The sequence below is a fragment of the Balearica regulorum genome, chromosome 20 (assembly GCF_011004875.1).
Source record: "Balearica regulorum gibbericeps isolate bBalReg1 chromosome 20, bBalReg1.pri, whole genome shotgun sequence".
In the NCBI taxonomy this organism is placed as follows: Eukaryota; Metazoa; Chordata; class Aves; order Gruiformes; family Gruidae; genus Balearica; species Balearica regulorum.
In genome coordinates, this window is record NC_046203.1 from 56,760 (window position 1) to 72,790 (window position 16,031).

The window sequence follows — 16,031 nt, forward strand, 5'->3', positions numbered from 1 at the left end:
TATTGGTTGCTCTAATAAAAGATATCACCTCTTCTTAGCAAAGCTTGGCTTGCTTATCCTTAAACCATCACAGCTGCAGAAATGCTACTAGTACTTTGTTGATGTTAAGCAGAGAGAACTAACTTGGCTTAAAACTTGAATATTCAGTTAACATAAAGGCTTAGGTAAATAACACTGATTAAAGGGGCAGTGGGAGGTGCAGGAGACAGAGTTGTAAACCACAGGATTGTGTGAGGGCAGTTACCTCACGCTACTCTGTGCACCTTTACCTCTGTTAGCTGGGGATGGAAGAACAACAGACAATTTCAGAGCCTCAGGAGGAAACAAATGCTACGTTATTTAGTGTCAGTTAATGTATTAATGTACTTAATACACTTAAGGGGTAAAAACCAAGGATAATATCAGCTGTGCTAAGAAGCTTTTGCTCTTTGTTATTTGATCTCCATGCAGATTTCCTGTACCTAGTCCAAATCAACCCATAGTCCAAACACCAATGCAGGGTCTCTTCAAGTCAGATTTTGCGTTTGGTGCTCAGAAATAAAATGACAGTACATCAAATAAAACAAGTCTACTGTTCCCTTAAAACTTCACTAGTTTCACACTGTTGGGCATCAGTATATCTTGTAAGCGGAGCTGCTTTTGCAATTACATTTGAGAGCTTTTCTTTAGTCTTTCAAAGCTGAAAACGGGCTGCATAGAAACTGATCAGTGATTCATAAATAGTTGAATTTGTAAGGAAAGATACAATTCTGTAGAAGACTTTTCCAGTGCCTGAAAGTATTTTAATGATACAAACTCTGTTCTGAACTATTGGTTTAAACAGAGTTCTGTAGTGAATGTCAGAATTGTGTAGCTGAACCAAGTAAAAAGGGGTGAAAATGGTGTTAACAGCAGATGGTCTGTAGCAACCAGGTCTTTTATGTTTTTATCAAACTCTTGAAAAAGAGATAGGAGCCCAAGGCTGAAATTGTCGTACTCGGAGAAGGATGGTTAAATGGAGGCTCTGATGTGAAAGTAACACTGTCGCTGCAAGCCTGTCTATAAAGGCTTCAGATGTCTCCTGAATGCACATGGAACTGGTGGGCTGAGGCTTTATAGTTTTGAGTCAAGAGCACTGTCTCTCATAACAATCTGTGAAGCACTAAAGCATGCTGTTACTGTATGAATGATAACTGAGCTTTGCATACCATAAATAAATTTGTAACTTCTATCTCTCTCACTGACAGCCCCTGCTAAAGAGTCCACCCAGCCTGATTCATTTTCACTTGCTGGGGGTCCCAAATTTGGAGTAGCCCCTGAGACCTCCTTTACTTTTGGGTCCCTCAAGTCAGCAAGTGCTCCAGGAACCTTAGTAGCAAATAGCTCCTCAGCAGATGGCACCCAGTCAAACAAACCTGCTGCAACAACATCTTCCGCTCCCTCCACAGCCTCTAGCAAGTTAGACATCCCTCCATCTAAATCAGGAGATCACTTGTTTCAGAGCAATCTAGCTGGGGAAACTCTTGGGAGCTTCTCAGGACTACGGGTTGGTCAAGTAGATGATAATGCCAAGACCACCACTAAAGCACCGTCTACCAGTGTTGCAGGATCACAGTCAACTAAACCATCTACAATACCTTCTGGATTTACTTTTGGTGCTTCCCTGTCATTAGGAAAAGCTGGAGAAGCTGCTTCGACGTCGGTCACATCAGCTGGCATGGCATCCCCATCCATCAGCACTAGTGCCACAGGCAATCTCTTTGGCAATGTCCAGATAACCAACACAGGGTCTTCTGGGGTATTTAATCTTGGAGGCTCTAGTGGCAGCAAACCCACTTTTTCATTTGGTATTCAGCAAGCAAACAGTATGAGCACATCCACCTCTACCCCTTCTACTCTCTCTGCCTCAATGTCCCTCTCATTTGGAAGTTTTTTGAATTCATCACAAACTACTGTCCCTGCTGCAACTTCTAATAAGGGTGCAGGGGATGCCAAATTACCATCTGTGTCAGAAAAGCCATCTGAAAATGAAGCTGCAGCAGCTGGATCTTCACCTCCAGTGACACAGTCATCACAGCCACAGATAGAGCTTTCGGAGTCCGTTAAAGAACCCGCTTTACCCCCGGCCACAGCAGGGGATGCCGTCTCTGCGGGTTCTGGCACTGCATCAACAGCACCTCCCCCTGATGCCGTTGCTACTTCTGCCTCCACAAGTGATTTGAAGGCACCGGTACCTCCTGCCATCTCTGCATCTGCCCCACCGGAACAGAGCATCTCAGCGACCACCTCTACAACAAACATTGCCTCTTCTGCAGAAACAACAAATGTGTCGGCTGCTATCTCTGACGTTACTACGTGTGTTCAGAGCCCAGCTGTTGGTGCCTCTGTGTTTGCCCCCACATCTGCAGGCTCCTCGGTGTTCTCCCAGCCTCCAAGTTCCAGCTCTTCTGGCTCAGCGTTTAGCCAGCCTACCGGGGATACAACTGCCACTCCTTCCACACCACCTGTTTTTGGACAACTACCAGCAGGTACCACTGCATCCTCTCCGTTTGGACAACTAGCTAGCAGTACCTTGTCCACTGCCACCACTACCACACAGGCTGCCAGCTCAGGTTTTGGTACTTCTGCTTTTGGCACCACCACTACTGGGGGCTTTGGTCAGCCAACCTTTGGACAAGCACCAACCTTTGGGCAACCAGCAAGCAGTTCTTCAGGTGGTTTTACTTTTAGCCAGTCTGGATTTGGGACAATGCCAGCCTTTGGCCAGCCAGCGGCTTCTACAGCAGCCTCGAGCAGCGGCAATGTTTTTGGAGCACCAGCTAGCACCAACAGCGCCAGCTCCTTTTCCTTTGGACAGCCATCTGCCAGCACTGGAGGTGGGTTGTTTGGACAAAGCAGCCCTCCAGTGTTTGGGCAGAACACCAGCTTTGGGCAAGGGGGATCCGTCTTTGGTAGCGCTGCCGCCGTTACTACTACAACGTCATCTGCTGGGTTCAGCTTCTGCCAAGCTTCGGGTAAGAACGAACTGCAGGGAGACGCAATATCCCAGCGGTGCTGTCTGGCTGAAGTACAGGGCGTGGTATATCACTGCGGGGGGAAAGCAGGATGGTTTTTAATGCCCTTCTCCCCCCGCCCCCATGGCACTTGACGGTTTTTGGGGTTTTTTTTCCAATTAGTAAGGAGCTACAGTGTGTGTAAGGGGGAGGCTAATGTTGGAGACTAAAGAAGCTTTTGCTCTGCTTCACTATTCATCAGAAGGCCTCTGAATGTAGCCTTTCCAATCCAGTCTTCCATTCACTTTATACTTACAAGTCTACCGTGACTTAATTTTGAATTATGTATTGTCCTGCCTGTTGCACAGTAAGTGTGTTGAATTCAGCATAGTGTAAAAGATCTTAAACTAGTATGTTGTTGTAAATTGTTACGCTGAAGTGGCAAGGCAGCTCTGAGGCCATCATCAAGGCAACAGCTACAGATGCAGCACTTCCTTCAGTGGGCTGCATTGAGTATGTGCAACAGTGGATGTATAGCCAGGTACAGTATTGTATCATGATCTGGGATGGCAAAAAAATCTGTTAAGCCCTCAACGTGATGGGTTAGCAAGGAACTAATCTGTTAAATTCACTTTTACATTTGGAAACGCCTCAAAATTAAATATAGCGGTAACATGACCATCAGCTACCTGTCTACACAGTTAAACTGAATACTTGTACAGACCAAACCTTCTCTGTCAGTCTCCTTTTGTTCTCCACATTGCTACAATATATTGTTGGGTTTTTTCCAAAGCTTTGTCTGTACAATCTTCATAGAGTTCCCACGGAAAAGTCAAAAGTACATAGTAACAATAGAGAACATATATTTCCAAGGAAGAAAAACTAATTAGGCTCGTTTAATTAAAAATTATGTCACTGTAGGCAAACTGCTTGCTTATTTTAACTACAGTAACAGAGAATAGTTAAATTGAGGGAAGTGAACTCTGCTTGAGAAAGGTGTTCCTAATTATAGAAATGCAAGTTTTCTTACAAAATGCACATTTAAGTGAACTGAGAAATGGAATGTGGAGTTCTTTTTTTTAATCAAAACATTTCATTGTCTAGAACAGGACTCTTTAGGTAACAAAGCTCAGATCCTCCCTCCACAAGGGAAATCAGAATGCTACTGTGCTTGTTCATGACTTGCAGCTTTATTATAGCAATGGTAATAGAAATCCAATTCTCTTATATTGTTAGCAATAATCCCACAAGTGAAAAAGCTGTTTATTTTCTGTTTGTTTTTTAAGTTGGCTGAAAAGAAAAGGAGAACGACTTTCAAATAAACTTTCTATGGAATTATTATTTGTGTGTTGGCACATAATTTAAATTTGTCCAACCTAGATACAGTGGGTAACATCTATGTCCCTGTGTTTTGGCATGGGAGAACTGTCCTTTCACTGTTCTGCACTAGTATCACCTCCCTGAATTGTCTTATACCCTAATAATAATTTTGATGGTTTATTTTCCTTTCTTTTCTTGGCAGGTTTTGGTTCTAGCAACACAGGTTCTGTGTTTGGGCAAGCAGCTAATACTGGAGGCACTGTCTTTGGCCAGGTAAGTATTTATCGTTTTTGCAGAAACAAGGGACTGTTATGTACAGTGGACTTGTTCAGGGTTCCCTACCTATTTCTGGTGTATTAAAAACCAAGCCAAAACAAAAACAACTTGATATGCTCAGTAAAAAGTGTCCCAGTCTGTACCAAAGATATTTGCTATTTTAGTGGACACCAAAGCAGCATCTGCGTGAATGTTTTCAAAGGGGTGTGGAGAGACAAATGTTTTATCATATGCAAGATAAGATAGAGATGTGGTAAGTAACCTGCCTTTATTCCATGGTAAGTGGAAGGTATAAGGCAAGTTTCAAAGGCATTATTCTGTACGATAGACAAGGTTTAAGAGAGACTTAAGTAAGATTTCATTGCATTACATGTTGGAAGGTAATTACTTGCTGGTTCACCAGCCTTTTTGTAAATTCAAGGAATAGGCCAGACAGAAAAATCAGCCTTGGGGCAGTGTGCTACTTTGACTTCTCTTAAATCCCTTTTCTGTCCTTTTTGTCTTCTAGCAGCCATCTTCTTCCAGTGGAGGCTTGTTTGGAGCTGGAAGTGGTGGGAGAAGTGGAGGTTTCTTCAGTGGTTTGGGAGGAAAGCCAAGTCAGGATGCCGCCAATAAGAATCCTTTCAGTTCCTCCAGTGGAGCATTTGGATCTGCAGCTTCCCAGAGTAAGTGAACAAAACGAGAATACAAAATGTGCTGTGATTTCCATCTGCTTTTGTGATCCCATCTGCTTTTCTGCCATTAGTTGTCTTTGAGTAAATTCTGTGTTAACATGAAAGGCTTGTAGGGGTAACAGAGTATGCATGATGTGTAATCTGGAATTTTTCTTTTACCTTTATGGAAAACAAGTATGGAAGCTGTTAAACAATGGGATGCAACAAGTGTGAAGAATATCTGTATTCAGTAGGGAATTCTTGGCCAAATGCTTCTTTAAAATTGAATACTCTGAATTCTTGTCACTGAATTTCTGCTTCTGACTTGGTTGAAAGTTAGAAAGCTTTAATTATTTCTCATCTGCCCCAACACTGTAACTATTAAGAATCCCATGCTTGAGTGAAACCAAGTTAACAAGTGCATGATGGATAGCAGTTTCTTCATCTCTGTCCTAAAAATGGCTGTCTGTGCAGCACATGAAAGATATTTTATCAAAATTTGCTGTAATATATTGATAAGCTCTCAGTCATTTTTCATGTCTAGGAGGAGATGTGAATTTTTTCAGCCTCATGGATGTAGTAAAGAAAAATATTTTTAGTGGTTGGTTTGGGGATGTAGTCTGGTTTGGTAAAGCAGCAGAATTATTGAGTTCCTTTTATCATTTTTTATCCAGATTTGATAGACAGGGTGGTTCTCTCTCAGATAAACTCTTACAAGCATCATGAAATCTGGGTAGATGGGAGAAATTGTGTTAAAGTCCTCTTTGGGAGGAAGGACTCAGCACTTGTCCTTTCTTTCGCTCCAATTGTCAGCTAAAAGGCATCAGTCCACATGTGTGTTTTAGCTAAATCAATCTGTGCGTGAGGTGCCAAACCAACCCTCCCATGTGTTGCTTTTTGCCCAGCCAACCAACCTAACAAAAGGAGGCATGAAAAGTAGGTAAGAAAACATTAAAGTTACCCCCAGGTTCCTTTGCACCAGGCACTTTAAGGGACTATTAGAATTTTTTTCTAGAAGCTATAAAGGATTAACAGTAAAAGCAAGAATCAATTGCTGTCTATTAGCGTAAAGATTTTTTTTTTTTTTTTTTATTGCCAGCATCAAGTTAAAAACACATTAGTCTTGAGTATTCTGGGCTAACAGGTCTTGGTAGTACTCTAAAATTTGAGCTGTGATACACGCATGCTATTGTCTGCTGTAGCAATTAGTTTGAAATACTAGCAGGCTGTCTCGTGCCTTTCATGTGCAGCTCTTGCAGAGGTGCGCTTGTTACATACGTTTGTATGTCAGAAAAGCTATTCGTAACAGTTTCTTAACTGTGTCTTTTATTTAATGACTGACCAGCTTCATTATTTCATTACTTTTGACTTGGGTTTGGCAGAAGGGGAAAGCAGAAGGGGTGGAGTCCAGCAAGTAGAAAGCACAAAGAACGGGAAACAGTGGCTAAGACGTAAAAGTAGGAGCAAAGAAAAGCATCAAATGAGCTACAAGTGGCTAGAAATAGCACTTCAAGTCTTGGGAGAGCAAATCAATTTATTTTATTACATCTTCAATGATCCGTTGGGATTAATAGTTGAAGTTAGTTCTTTAACCTTGCTAATTTAGATCTCCTTTATTGCTGTGCTGGGTTTTGTGATGAAAAAAACCAGACGGTTCACCAGAGGAAAGCTTTAGTTATTCTGTGTCTTGCCACTAGATGCTAAAAATCTGCGTAGCCTTGTGAAAGATTAAAACTTGAGTCATTTCTCAGTAAGGCTGGAAAAGTTTGGCTCCTACTTTAAGGTCCTGTCAGATAGTCATGTTAAGAAATACTGGCTATTGCCAGAATAGCTGAGAATCTTTAGTTTGTTGAGGACTGATATTTGTGTTGTCAAGATAGTCTGATTCTAGCTGCTGTGATTTCTCACTTGAGGGATTGTCTGTGAGCAACTGCAGCACAGGATGCAACTAAACAAATCATCCATCACTGTGATTTGCTAGATTACAACAATAAAGGGTTGTTAGTGGTCCATCTGATCTGAAACGGCTTCGCGGAACTACAGAGCCCTGTAGGAATAGGGGAAAACTCAGCTTCTCTCTGCAGAGTGCTGGTTTTGGTGTGTTCATTTTGTGCTTGGGGTTTGGGGAAGTAAAAAGGTTTCCCTTTCTCCTGATCCAGTTAATGAAGTGTAATATAGAATATTGTCTGTTATGAGCTTCATGAGTGTTCTTCATCTCCCCAGATTCTTCTAGCTTATTTGGAAACAGCGGAGCAAAGACCTTTGGATTTGGCAGCTCATCTTTTGGAGAGCAGAAGCCTACAGGCACTTTCAGCTCTGGTGGTGGAAGCGTGGCATCTCAAGGCTTTGGGTTCTCCAGTCCAACCAAAGCAGGTACTTTGTTAACCCACCCACTATGAACACCCACACTTACCTGTGAGATATTTAGTAGAGTGTTCTACCATTTAGACATCTACACTCAGTGCATGTGCAGGAATGATCTTTGAGCAATAAATAAAAAATAACTAATGGCTTAGCGAATGGGAATTTAGCTGGTGGATTCAAGGCAGAGATTTACAATCTCTTGTGCAGAAAAGCATCCAGTAAACTACATTTTCAGGTGTTCATTCCAGAAATTTCCATCGCTGTTTAAGAGCAGAGAGCTGTGTGAATTACTTCTGGTCTTAGGTACCATACGATGAAGAGAACAGAATATGGAACTGAATAAATTTTTCCTACTTTAGATGCTTCCTTGGAATATTATCTTCCAAACTTCACTCTGGGTTTTGTAACCCTTTTTGTCCCCATTTCTTCATGTGAGTGAATGCACAGGTGTCTACAATGAGAAAGATTTCTCATAAAATTCATATCAGCCATGCTTCAGGTCCTTCTCTTCTGAAATCAGTCTGACTTGTCATCACTTTCTTCTGTAGTTCAGTTGTCTCTGAGTTAATTGAGTCAAATATTGGAAATTTCACAAAACCTCTTTTCTTTTTACCATCATCTGCCCAGAGAGTGAGTCACAAAAATAGTGGTGACTGTGATATGTTCATTAGAACTGAATGGCAAAATGTTCATTTTGTTAATTACCAGGCAAAAATGGAGGCCCAAAGGGTCAGACAGAGCAACGCTTTTCTCCTTTATCCTCAGACTGTTCTTACAGTGAACGTTGATGAAGATAGGTGTTCTGCTCCAGGTGTGTCTACTGAACTTTCATACTTGGGGAAAGAAGGGGAGGCTTGGTCATCCTTTAAGTTGTCTTGAGACAATGGTGCTCAAGAACTCCCTTTGGAGCAGCAGTGCTTTGAGAGGAAGCACCCTCTGCTTTGACAGTAGCTGTGCTCTCACTTTAGTGAAGTAGCTGAGAGCATAACAATGATGTTATCAGATCCAGCAGCCATTCGTAAGGTCTCTCTCGAGTATTGCGTTCTGCTTGATAGTGAACTGAGTTTCTTATCTTAGGCATATCTCCCATCTGTTATTTTTGCTAGAGGAGGAGAAGGGCATTGCTGAAGGAAGTTCTTCAATTCACCCAATGATTCTTTCCTTGCTTTTGATTATTTTGGTCTCAAAATTCTTCTTGAGATAGGATTTTCAAGAGGTTTCTGCAGAAGGCAAATCCACTCACACAGAGCCTCTCAGATCCTTCCTTCCTCTGGTTATATTTGCTATATGTTGAAATGAATGGTGCACTGTCTTCTCCCAGTGCGGCAGAAGGGTTTACTTGCTTTGAATCCCCCTTTTTCCTGGTTTCACTACTTGCATGTTTCACTTTTCCTTTCTCCACTATTTTGTGAATATGCATTGCAAAAGAGAGTGCATGCTGAACTTAGCTTCAACCCCTCTGATAAATACTCTGACTTCCTAGAGGTAGAGGTAACAAGATATCTGATCTGTGTTTAAATAATTCAGGTCTAGCATTTATTTTTTCCAGACCTTTTGTATTTACAGCCAAACAGTATCCATTACCTTGACATGGACTGGAATTTCACCCAGGGTATTAAAACGTGTGGTGGTATTCCAGTCCTCAGCCCTAGTCAAACAAAAGAGCAGGTGGCCTTCACGTTCCACAGTGTCAATTAGAAACAGGCCAATAATATTAGCAGATGAACATAGAATAAAATAATCTGGGTGGAAGTCCATTCAGAGCTGCAGAAGGCCATGACAACAGAAACAGAAATTGCCAAGAGCAGAGTTCAGTTCTTGATTCCCTGCAGGAATCGTGCAGTTCCACCGACCTGGCATTTAATCATTGCATCTTAGTTTCCACCACTTAAACCAGGATTAGATAATTCTCTACCTCCTGAATCTTTTTGCATCACTGGAGTACCTCAAAAACAAGTTTGCTATCTGTTCTCTGATCTTAAGCAACGGAGGAGACTTGCCCATTGCATTGGGGAGTTTTCCTGTTTAAGCACTTGAATGCATTGAGTTCTGTCCTCAGGACACTTGCATGTCCTCCCAGAGCTTTGGGTTAGAAGCCAGGGCAACCAAACCACAGCAGCAAATGTTTGTCAAGCTGACCTTTACAGGAGACTTTTCATTCTGCATTGTTATATGCAATTCCTTTGGGTAGTAACTTGTTTAAATGGTGATGATCCATGCCTTCTGTAACAAAATACCATGCAGTCTGGAAGCTTTGTGGCAGTTAGTTTTATAAAAAATGCTGTGTCCATATGGTAAGATGAACAGTCCCATTATGGAGATTGTCTACTTTGAAATCTAGTTTTTTGTTTTCTCTTTCTGCGTTATTGTTTACATAATGTTCTTGTCCCTTTTTTTGCCTCTGTTTTGCTCAGGTGGCTTCGGTGCTGCTCCAGTGTTTGGCAGCCCTCCTACTTTCGGGGGATCCCCTGGGTTCGGAGGGGTGCCAGCATTCGGTTCAGCCCCAACCTTTTCAAGCCCTCTGGGCTCAACGGGAGGCAAAGTGTTCGGCGAGGGTACAGCAGCAGCCAGCGCTGGAGGATTTGGGTAAGCCAACCAGGGTCCAGGGTTTGGGAAAGCAATATTCTTGCATGATGAACTATTATGTTTAGTTACCTCTGCATTAATGTAAAGAATGTATTACGTGATTGATTGCTAAGCTCAAAGTGTCCTTGGTTTGTTTAAAAAAAAAAAAAAAAAAAAATTTAAAAGGCCTAAAACAAAGACTTTAACCCCAAAGGAAATAAAGTGTATGATCTCATTTTAATGCTGAAACTACTATGTTGAATCTTTAGCTTTAGAGATCGGGGGAGGAAGTGTGAGTCATCTTGCAAGTGTCTAAGGGAATGCAGGAGTATTTTCTGTGTGCAGGCTTAATGAGTTAAAATCTAGGCCTACAAACTATGCCTAGCAAAGAAAATAATAAATATCACTATCTGTGATTCTGTCTAGCCACCTTATCCACTTGTGAGATTTGGACTAGAGATAGTAATGAGAATTCAGTCTGTTTTCTCACTTTGGGGGGTGGGAGGAAGCCCTTGTAACAGCTCCCAGAGCGATTTGTGTTTATCCCACACTGATTGTTTTTACCGGTTTCTTTACCCCTTAAGCCTGTGCTTGGCACCAGAGTAGACAGCACTTTATTCCTTGTTTTCTTCAGCAAATACAGAATCTCAAACCTTACAAAGCAGCTTCTGCAATAGGCAGGAAATGCACTTCTTCAAGATTGCACTACCAGCGAGCAAGTCTCCTTCATGCCCTACAATTATATTCAGACCAAATAGAATCATACAATCGTAGAATGGTTTGGGTTGGAAGGGACCTCAAAGATCATCTAGTTCCAATCCCTAAACAGATACAATTAAAAAAAAAAAACCCACAAAACAACAAAACAAATTTCCAGTGAAAAGACAAAACTGGATGTCTTCCCAATCTTAGTGTTCACATATTTCGCAAGTGTTTGTCTTTAGTTTCAGGAGGAACTGCCTTTATGTAAAGCACATTAGAACATCCAGAAGTGTAACTTGTTCGTTCCCCATGAGGTTAGGTGGATACCCATCTGCCAGGGCACCTCTGAGCTGTGGGAGGCTTCAGCTAGGTGGTTCTGCTATGTCCTGAACTCTGGCGCAGCAAACTGGAGAGTCACTTTGGAAAGGGTCAAAATAGAGGCAGCTTAATTAAATCCCTGCCAAGAAGGACACGCTTGTAGGGACGACTTATCTTCAACACAACAGGTATTTTGTTCAGTTCCAACTTTCAGCCATTGTGCTGCAGGATTTTGTACTGAAACTGGATGCGCTCAGTGACAATGTTGGAAGCTTAAAGGTAAAATGGGATTTTGAACAAGCGGTGTGGTGATGCACACAGAAGTCTTGCGTAAGCAGCAGACTCGAAGAAAGATAATTCAGTGGCTTAACTTGTGGGAAGTTTTGAGAATTTCTTCCCTATTGGAAAGGTGCAGACTCAGTCTGGTATTTTCAGAGTTGCCTAAGGAAATTTGATTTTGATTTTAAAAACTTTAAAAGAGTGTGCAAAATTCCCAGGCAGCTTTACAAAACTCCAAATCTCACCACAAAATTTTGAGCAATAGTTTAATTCTGCAGTATAATGTAGCATCTGTGCCAGACTTCATTTCTGCCTTTCTCTTGAAGTAAAACTTTAAAAATCTCAATCTTAGAGAAGTTACTTGCCAGTACGTTATGCAGTATTAGTTCTGTGTTCCCTTCTAACTTAAATACATGTGATTCCTTGCTGCTTCAATTCTGAAAAATCTGCATCATTTGATAAATGACTTAAGTATCAAAAATAGAAACCACTATACTTCTTCAAAGTCTGCAATTCAGAATGTGAGCAAATAATGTTTTGCTTTCATAAAATAACCTCAAGTGCATCTCAGTTCTGTTTTGTACAGGAGCTTTACAAAAGACCTGAAAATCTGGGCAAGATAGGTTTGACTAAATTGTTACCAGGCAATGACTGTATCTCATGTCTTTTATATGTTAAAAAAAAAAAAAATCTGTCCATAGCTTAAGCTGTTTCTTTACTCCTCCTATGCTTAGCGTTTTTCAACAGGAGTGTTCTTCTAGTTGCAACTGAAAGAAGCAGTTTGAACCACAAGTTTGCTTGTCACTGTTTTTACCTCCACTTCCTTTCACCGGGCAGACGTGATTTGTGTGTTTAGTGGCATAGTCCTGAGGAGATGGAGCTCTGTAAAAACCTCTTCTTCTCAAAGGCATCACCCCATCTTGCTGCTTTTAAAAAAGAACTATAAAACCTGTTCTGCCCTTGCTGAGAAAACCACGTTTGTGATTGTGAGCTGAAGTTGTCTGCAAGGTACATGGGTCAAGAGCCAAACCAGAGGCACAGGGGATGGTTAGCATAGCCAAGGATGCAAAGTCACTGAACTGCCCACTGTGTCTAATGCTGTATATGGAAGTAGCGTGTGTGGTGGTTGGTGTCTGGGATAGGAGAGGTGATGTCCTTTACCAGGTGAATTGTTTGTCACACTGCTACAAGGGTTGTCTTTTATCTGGAGAGATATGTTTAGATGTGATGGGGTTTTTGGTTGGTTTTGTTTGTTTGTTTTAAAGTCTACTAGATATGGATGGATGGATGGAGAAGTGGGTTAATGTGCTGTCAGTTCGTATTTTAACTTAGAAATGACAAGAGCTAGTGTGAAAAGCTGCCACACTGTTTGACTTGGCCATCTCGGGGAAGGGCTGGCACTGGGTTAGTACCAGTAGCATTGTGCACTTGCAGAACATGTAATTTGAAAATTTTGTGTCTGCATTTTGCCCAGTTTTAGAGCAACACTCAATTTTTGAGTGCACTTCTTACGTTCAGAATTGAAGTGTATGGGGGAGGCAGAGAACCATAATGCATATCGTGGTCTCATTAGTGTGTCATGCTGATGACTCTGCAATGCCTGGTTGGACGGAGTGGGTGGAGAAAGGAGACCAAGTTCCATATACAAAGTGGTTTTTATTTCAGTCCCCAAAAGCAATTAGGGTAATAATCCAAAGGTGGTGGGAAGTGCCAGGTAGGTGCAGATCTTCAGGAAAGCACTGGAACTGCGTGTGGTTCAAAATGGGCTGGGGAGAGAAAGGAATTGAGGAATCTGCAGGCGGGTTACATGGGCAGTGGGTAAGGTACCGTCTGAAAGTTGGGAGTCTGGGTTCTGTATCTGGGCTCTGCTTTGTGCTCTGGTCATGAGCAGCTCATACCAATTCTGTGTTTGCTGCCCTGTTTGTGAAACGAAACGATGCTGTACTTTTGAGCTTAAAGGGTGAAAACTACACACAGGGGCGAATTAATATATTCCATTTGACGGCTGGAGTTAGTGTTGTGAAGCACTTGAAAACGTACCCTGTGTAAGCATGAACATGTTTGCCTTTCTGCCTGGTGTGCAGTAAGAATGGGATCTGAACAGATGTTTGTGTGTACAATGGTCTTTCCCAGACCAGAAAATCTATTTCCAGATTGAACAATTATAATTATTCATGTCAGGTGGTCTTGCTCTTTTGATGTATCCTTGTTTAAGGAGTGCACTGTTACCATTGTGGATACGGGGACAAACTTCCAGTGTAAGTGCAAAGATGCTTGGAAACACAAATTTTCTCTTTAAACTGCAGGTTTGGTGGTACCAGCAACAATACAGCATCGTTTGGCACGCTAGCAAATCAAAATACCCCGACGTTTGGATCACTGTCACAACAGGGTACCGGTTTCGGCACACAAAGCAGTGGTTTCTCAGCTTTTGGGACAGGTGGAGGAGGTAGGAGAAGCTAAAATATCATGAACCCAACAGGCCCCATGTCTCCAGTTTTCCCTGGAATTTGGATTTGACAGCTCCCTGTCAAAAATCTGCCTGGTCCTGGTCCTGCTGTAGGGAAGGCACTGTGTCCCCAAGAACTGAGCTGCAGGGTGCGGTGTAGCATCTTGTCAGACTTTAGCTCATAATTCCATCACTGATTTGCTGCGTGGCATGTCAATAAATCACTCTTCTTCTGCACGCCTCATCAGATGTGTAAGCTTTTCACCCCTTTTATTATTGCTTTTCACCCCTTTTTGTGGAGTTGTTGTTCTTCTCAAAGGAAAAGTACTGAGAAATAATATCTCTTTGGTACCATATGCATGGGTATCTGTAAGTACTTAGTGTCAAAAGAACGTGCACTGCAAAATTGAGCTAGAACGCCAATAGCCAAATCTTTATCTGATGTAATTCAGTGAAGCTGCAGTAATTTACACAGGGCTGAGAACTGAGCTCTTCAGAGAGGATCCATTCGTTGGTGGTCTGCCTGTCACCATTGGCTTACATTAAGCACAAACTCCATCTTCAGAAAGCAGCCTCTCTATTTTTGTGGAGAGGTGAATAAACCAGGCACATTATAGGCAGTTGCTACTAACGAATGGACCTAGCTGATTAGCAGTGAAAGCAAAGCCATCTTAGGAACCGAGGCCAGTCACTTTTCTTCTAGATGGAGATTTGACTTTCATTGTTTGCCCATCGCTCTTTCCTGAGCCTAAGGCAGGAAAGAAGTGTTTTTCAGTCTGTGTATGGGAGGGGACATTTACTACAAATCTTCTGCATTTATTTTACCTTTTAACAATTATTTTTCTAATCTTGCATTTCTTTCAGGGTTTGGTTTTGGATCATCTAACACGTGAGTACCATTTTGTGTCTAACTCTTCATTAAAAATGCAAATAGAATCAGAATAGAAGAGTTGAATGCTTTACAAGAGCAAGCTTTGAAAGTAGCAGTATCACACTAGTTCTGATTTCCCTTGTAGTGGCACTGCATAGAGCTCAAAGTCCAGGCTCTGAATGCGTGCTTGCCAGTGAGGTTAATCTTTCATGTAAGAGCGAATTTTCAGTTAGATTATGCTCTTTCTCCACCTCTCAGGCACATGATGTGTGCGCTCAAACTGTGCATGTGAATCTAGTATCTACTCCATTTATCAGATTGAAACAAGGAATGAAATAAATCAGTACTTTTCTGGTTGAATTGCGATGATAATTTACAGTTAGAGAAGGGGACTAAGAGCTGAGGTGAACTCTGTCACTCACTCTGCCACTGGCTTGCTGGATTACTTCTATCAAGTTTATTTTACTTCGTTTCCTTGTCAAGTAGAGAAAGCATGTGTATATGCAGATGGTAGGCTCTAGAATAAGCACAATTATATCTCGTTAGCATGTGTTAATGCTGGTAAAAGATGCTGGAAATACCAATGTGTTCTTGTAATAAGCTTCTGATACTAGGGAGACTGGAAGTTTGTTTGAGAGATCTGCTGAATTAATATTGCCTGAGGGAGACTCTAGCACTCACTGCTGTTGGGTGGTTTTGTTTTGGTTTTTTTTTTTCTCTACAGATCTTCCTCTGGATTTAGTGGATGGAGAAGCTAAGCACATCCTGAACTCTCCTGTAGAACTGTTTTGTAGCTCCTGTGTTCATGAGTCACCTACATGATCAATATCCAAACAGCTTGTCTTTTAAATACGAGTTCTCAGACTTTTTTTTAAGAAAAAGATTTTGCTTATTTTTATGCAACACTTGTTCTCGCTCTATATTAAACTATTTTATCTGCCTTGATGTTATTTGTGTTGGAAGGGTTTATCTCCCCAGATCTAGAAGAAATAGATGTATGCTGTGGTTACTAGCCCCAGACTGGACTTTGCTTTCTGTTGTTCATCCCTTGCCTAGACAAGGGTGTAGCTCGAGTTGGTTCCTGATATAAACCAGCACATTTTTCATTGAAGAGAATGACTGATTATCCTAGGCTCTTAAGAAGGGGCTGAAGTTTGCCCTGCTAATTTTAAGTAGAGGATGGGGCACGTGTTTATCTCGCTGAAGTGCTAAAACTGAGTCATGTGTGAGCCAGAGGCTTAGTGGAGAAATAGGAAATTATC

At 41.7% G+C, this 16,031-nt stretch overlaps 1 protein-coding gene across 2 annotated transcripts in view; it reads left to right on the forward strand.

Moving 5' to 3' along the window:
- NUP214 (nucleoporin 214) overlaps positions 1–15,714 on the forward strand; it is a 44,873-nt gene extending 29,159 nt beyond the window's left edge. The window contains exons 29-36 of one of the 2 annotated variants that reach the window (XM_075771962.1): positions 1,227–2,993; positions 4,495–4,565; positions 5,080–5,233; positions 7,445–7,594; positions 10,000–10,171; positions 13,756–13,898; positions 14,763–14,787; positions 15,494–15,714. In XM_075771962.1, the coding sequence (XP_075628077.1) occupies positions 1,227–2,993; positions 4,495–4,565; positions 5,080–5,233; positions 7,445–7,594; positions 10,000–10,171; positions 13,756–13,898; positions 14,763–14,787; positions 15,494–15,527 (2,516 nt within the window). In that variant the 3' untranslated portion in view covers positions 15,528–15,714. Of the gene's footprint in view, positions 1–1,226; positions 2,994–4,494; positions 4,566–5,076; positions 5,234–7,444; positions 7,595–9,999; positions 10,172–13,755; positions 13,899–14,762; positions 14,788–15,493 lie in introns of both variants that reach the window. The other variant, XM_075771961.1, reaches the window with a different exon arrangement.
- Positions 15,715–16,031: the final 317 nt, after the last annotated feature.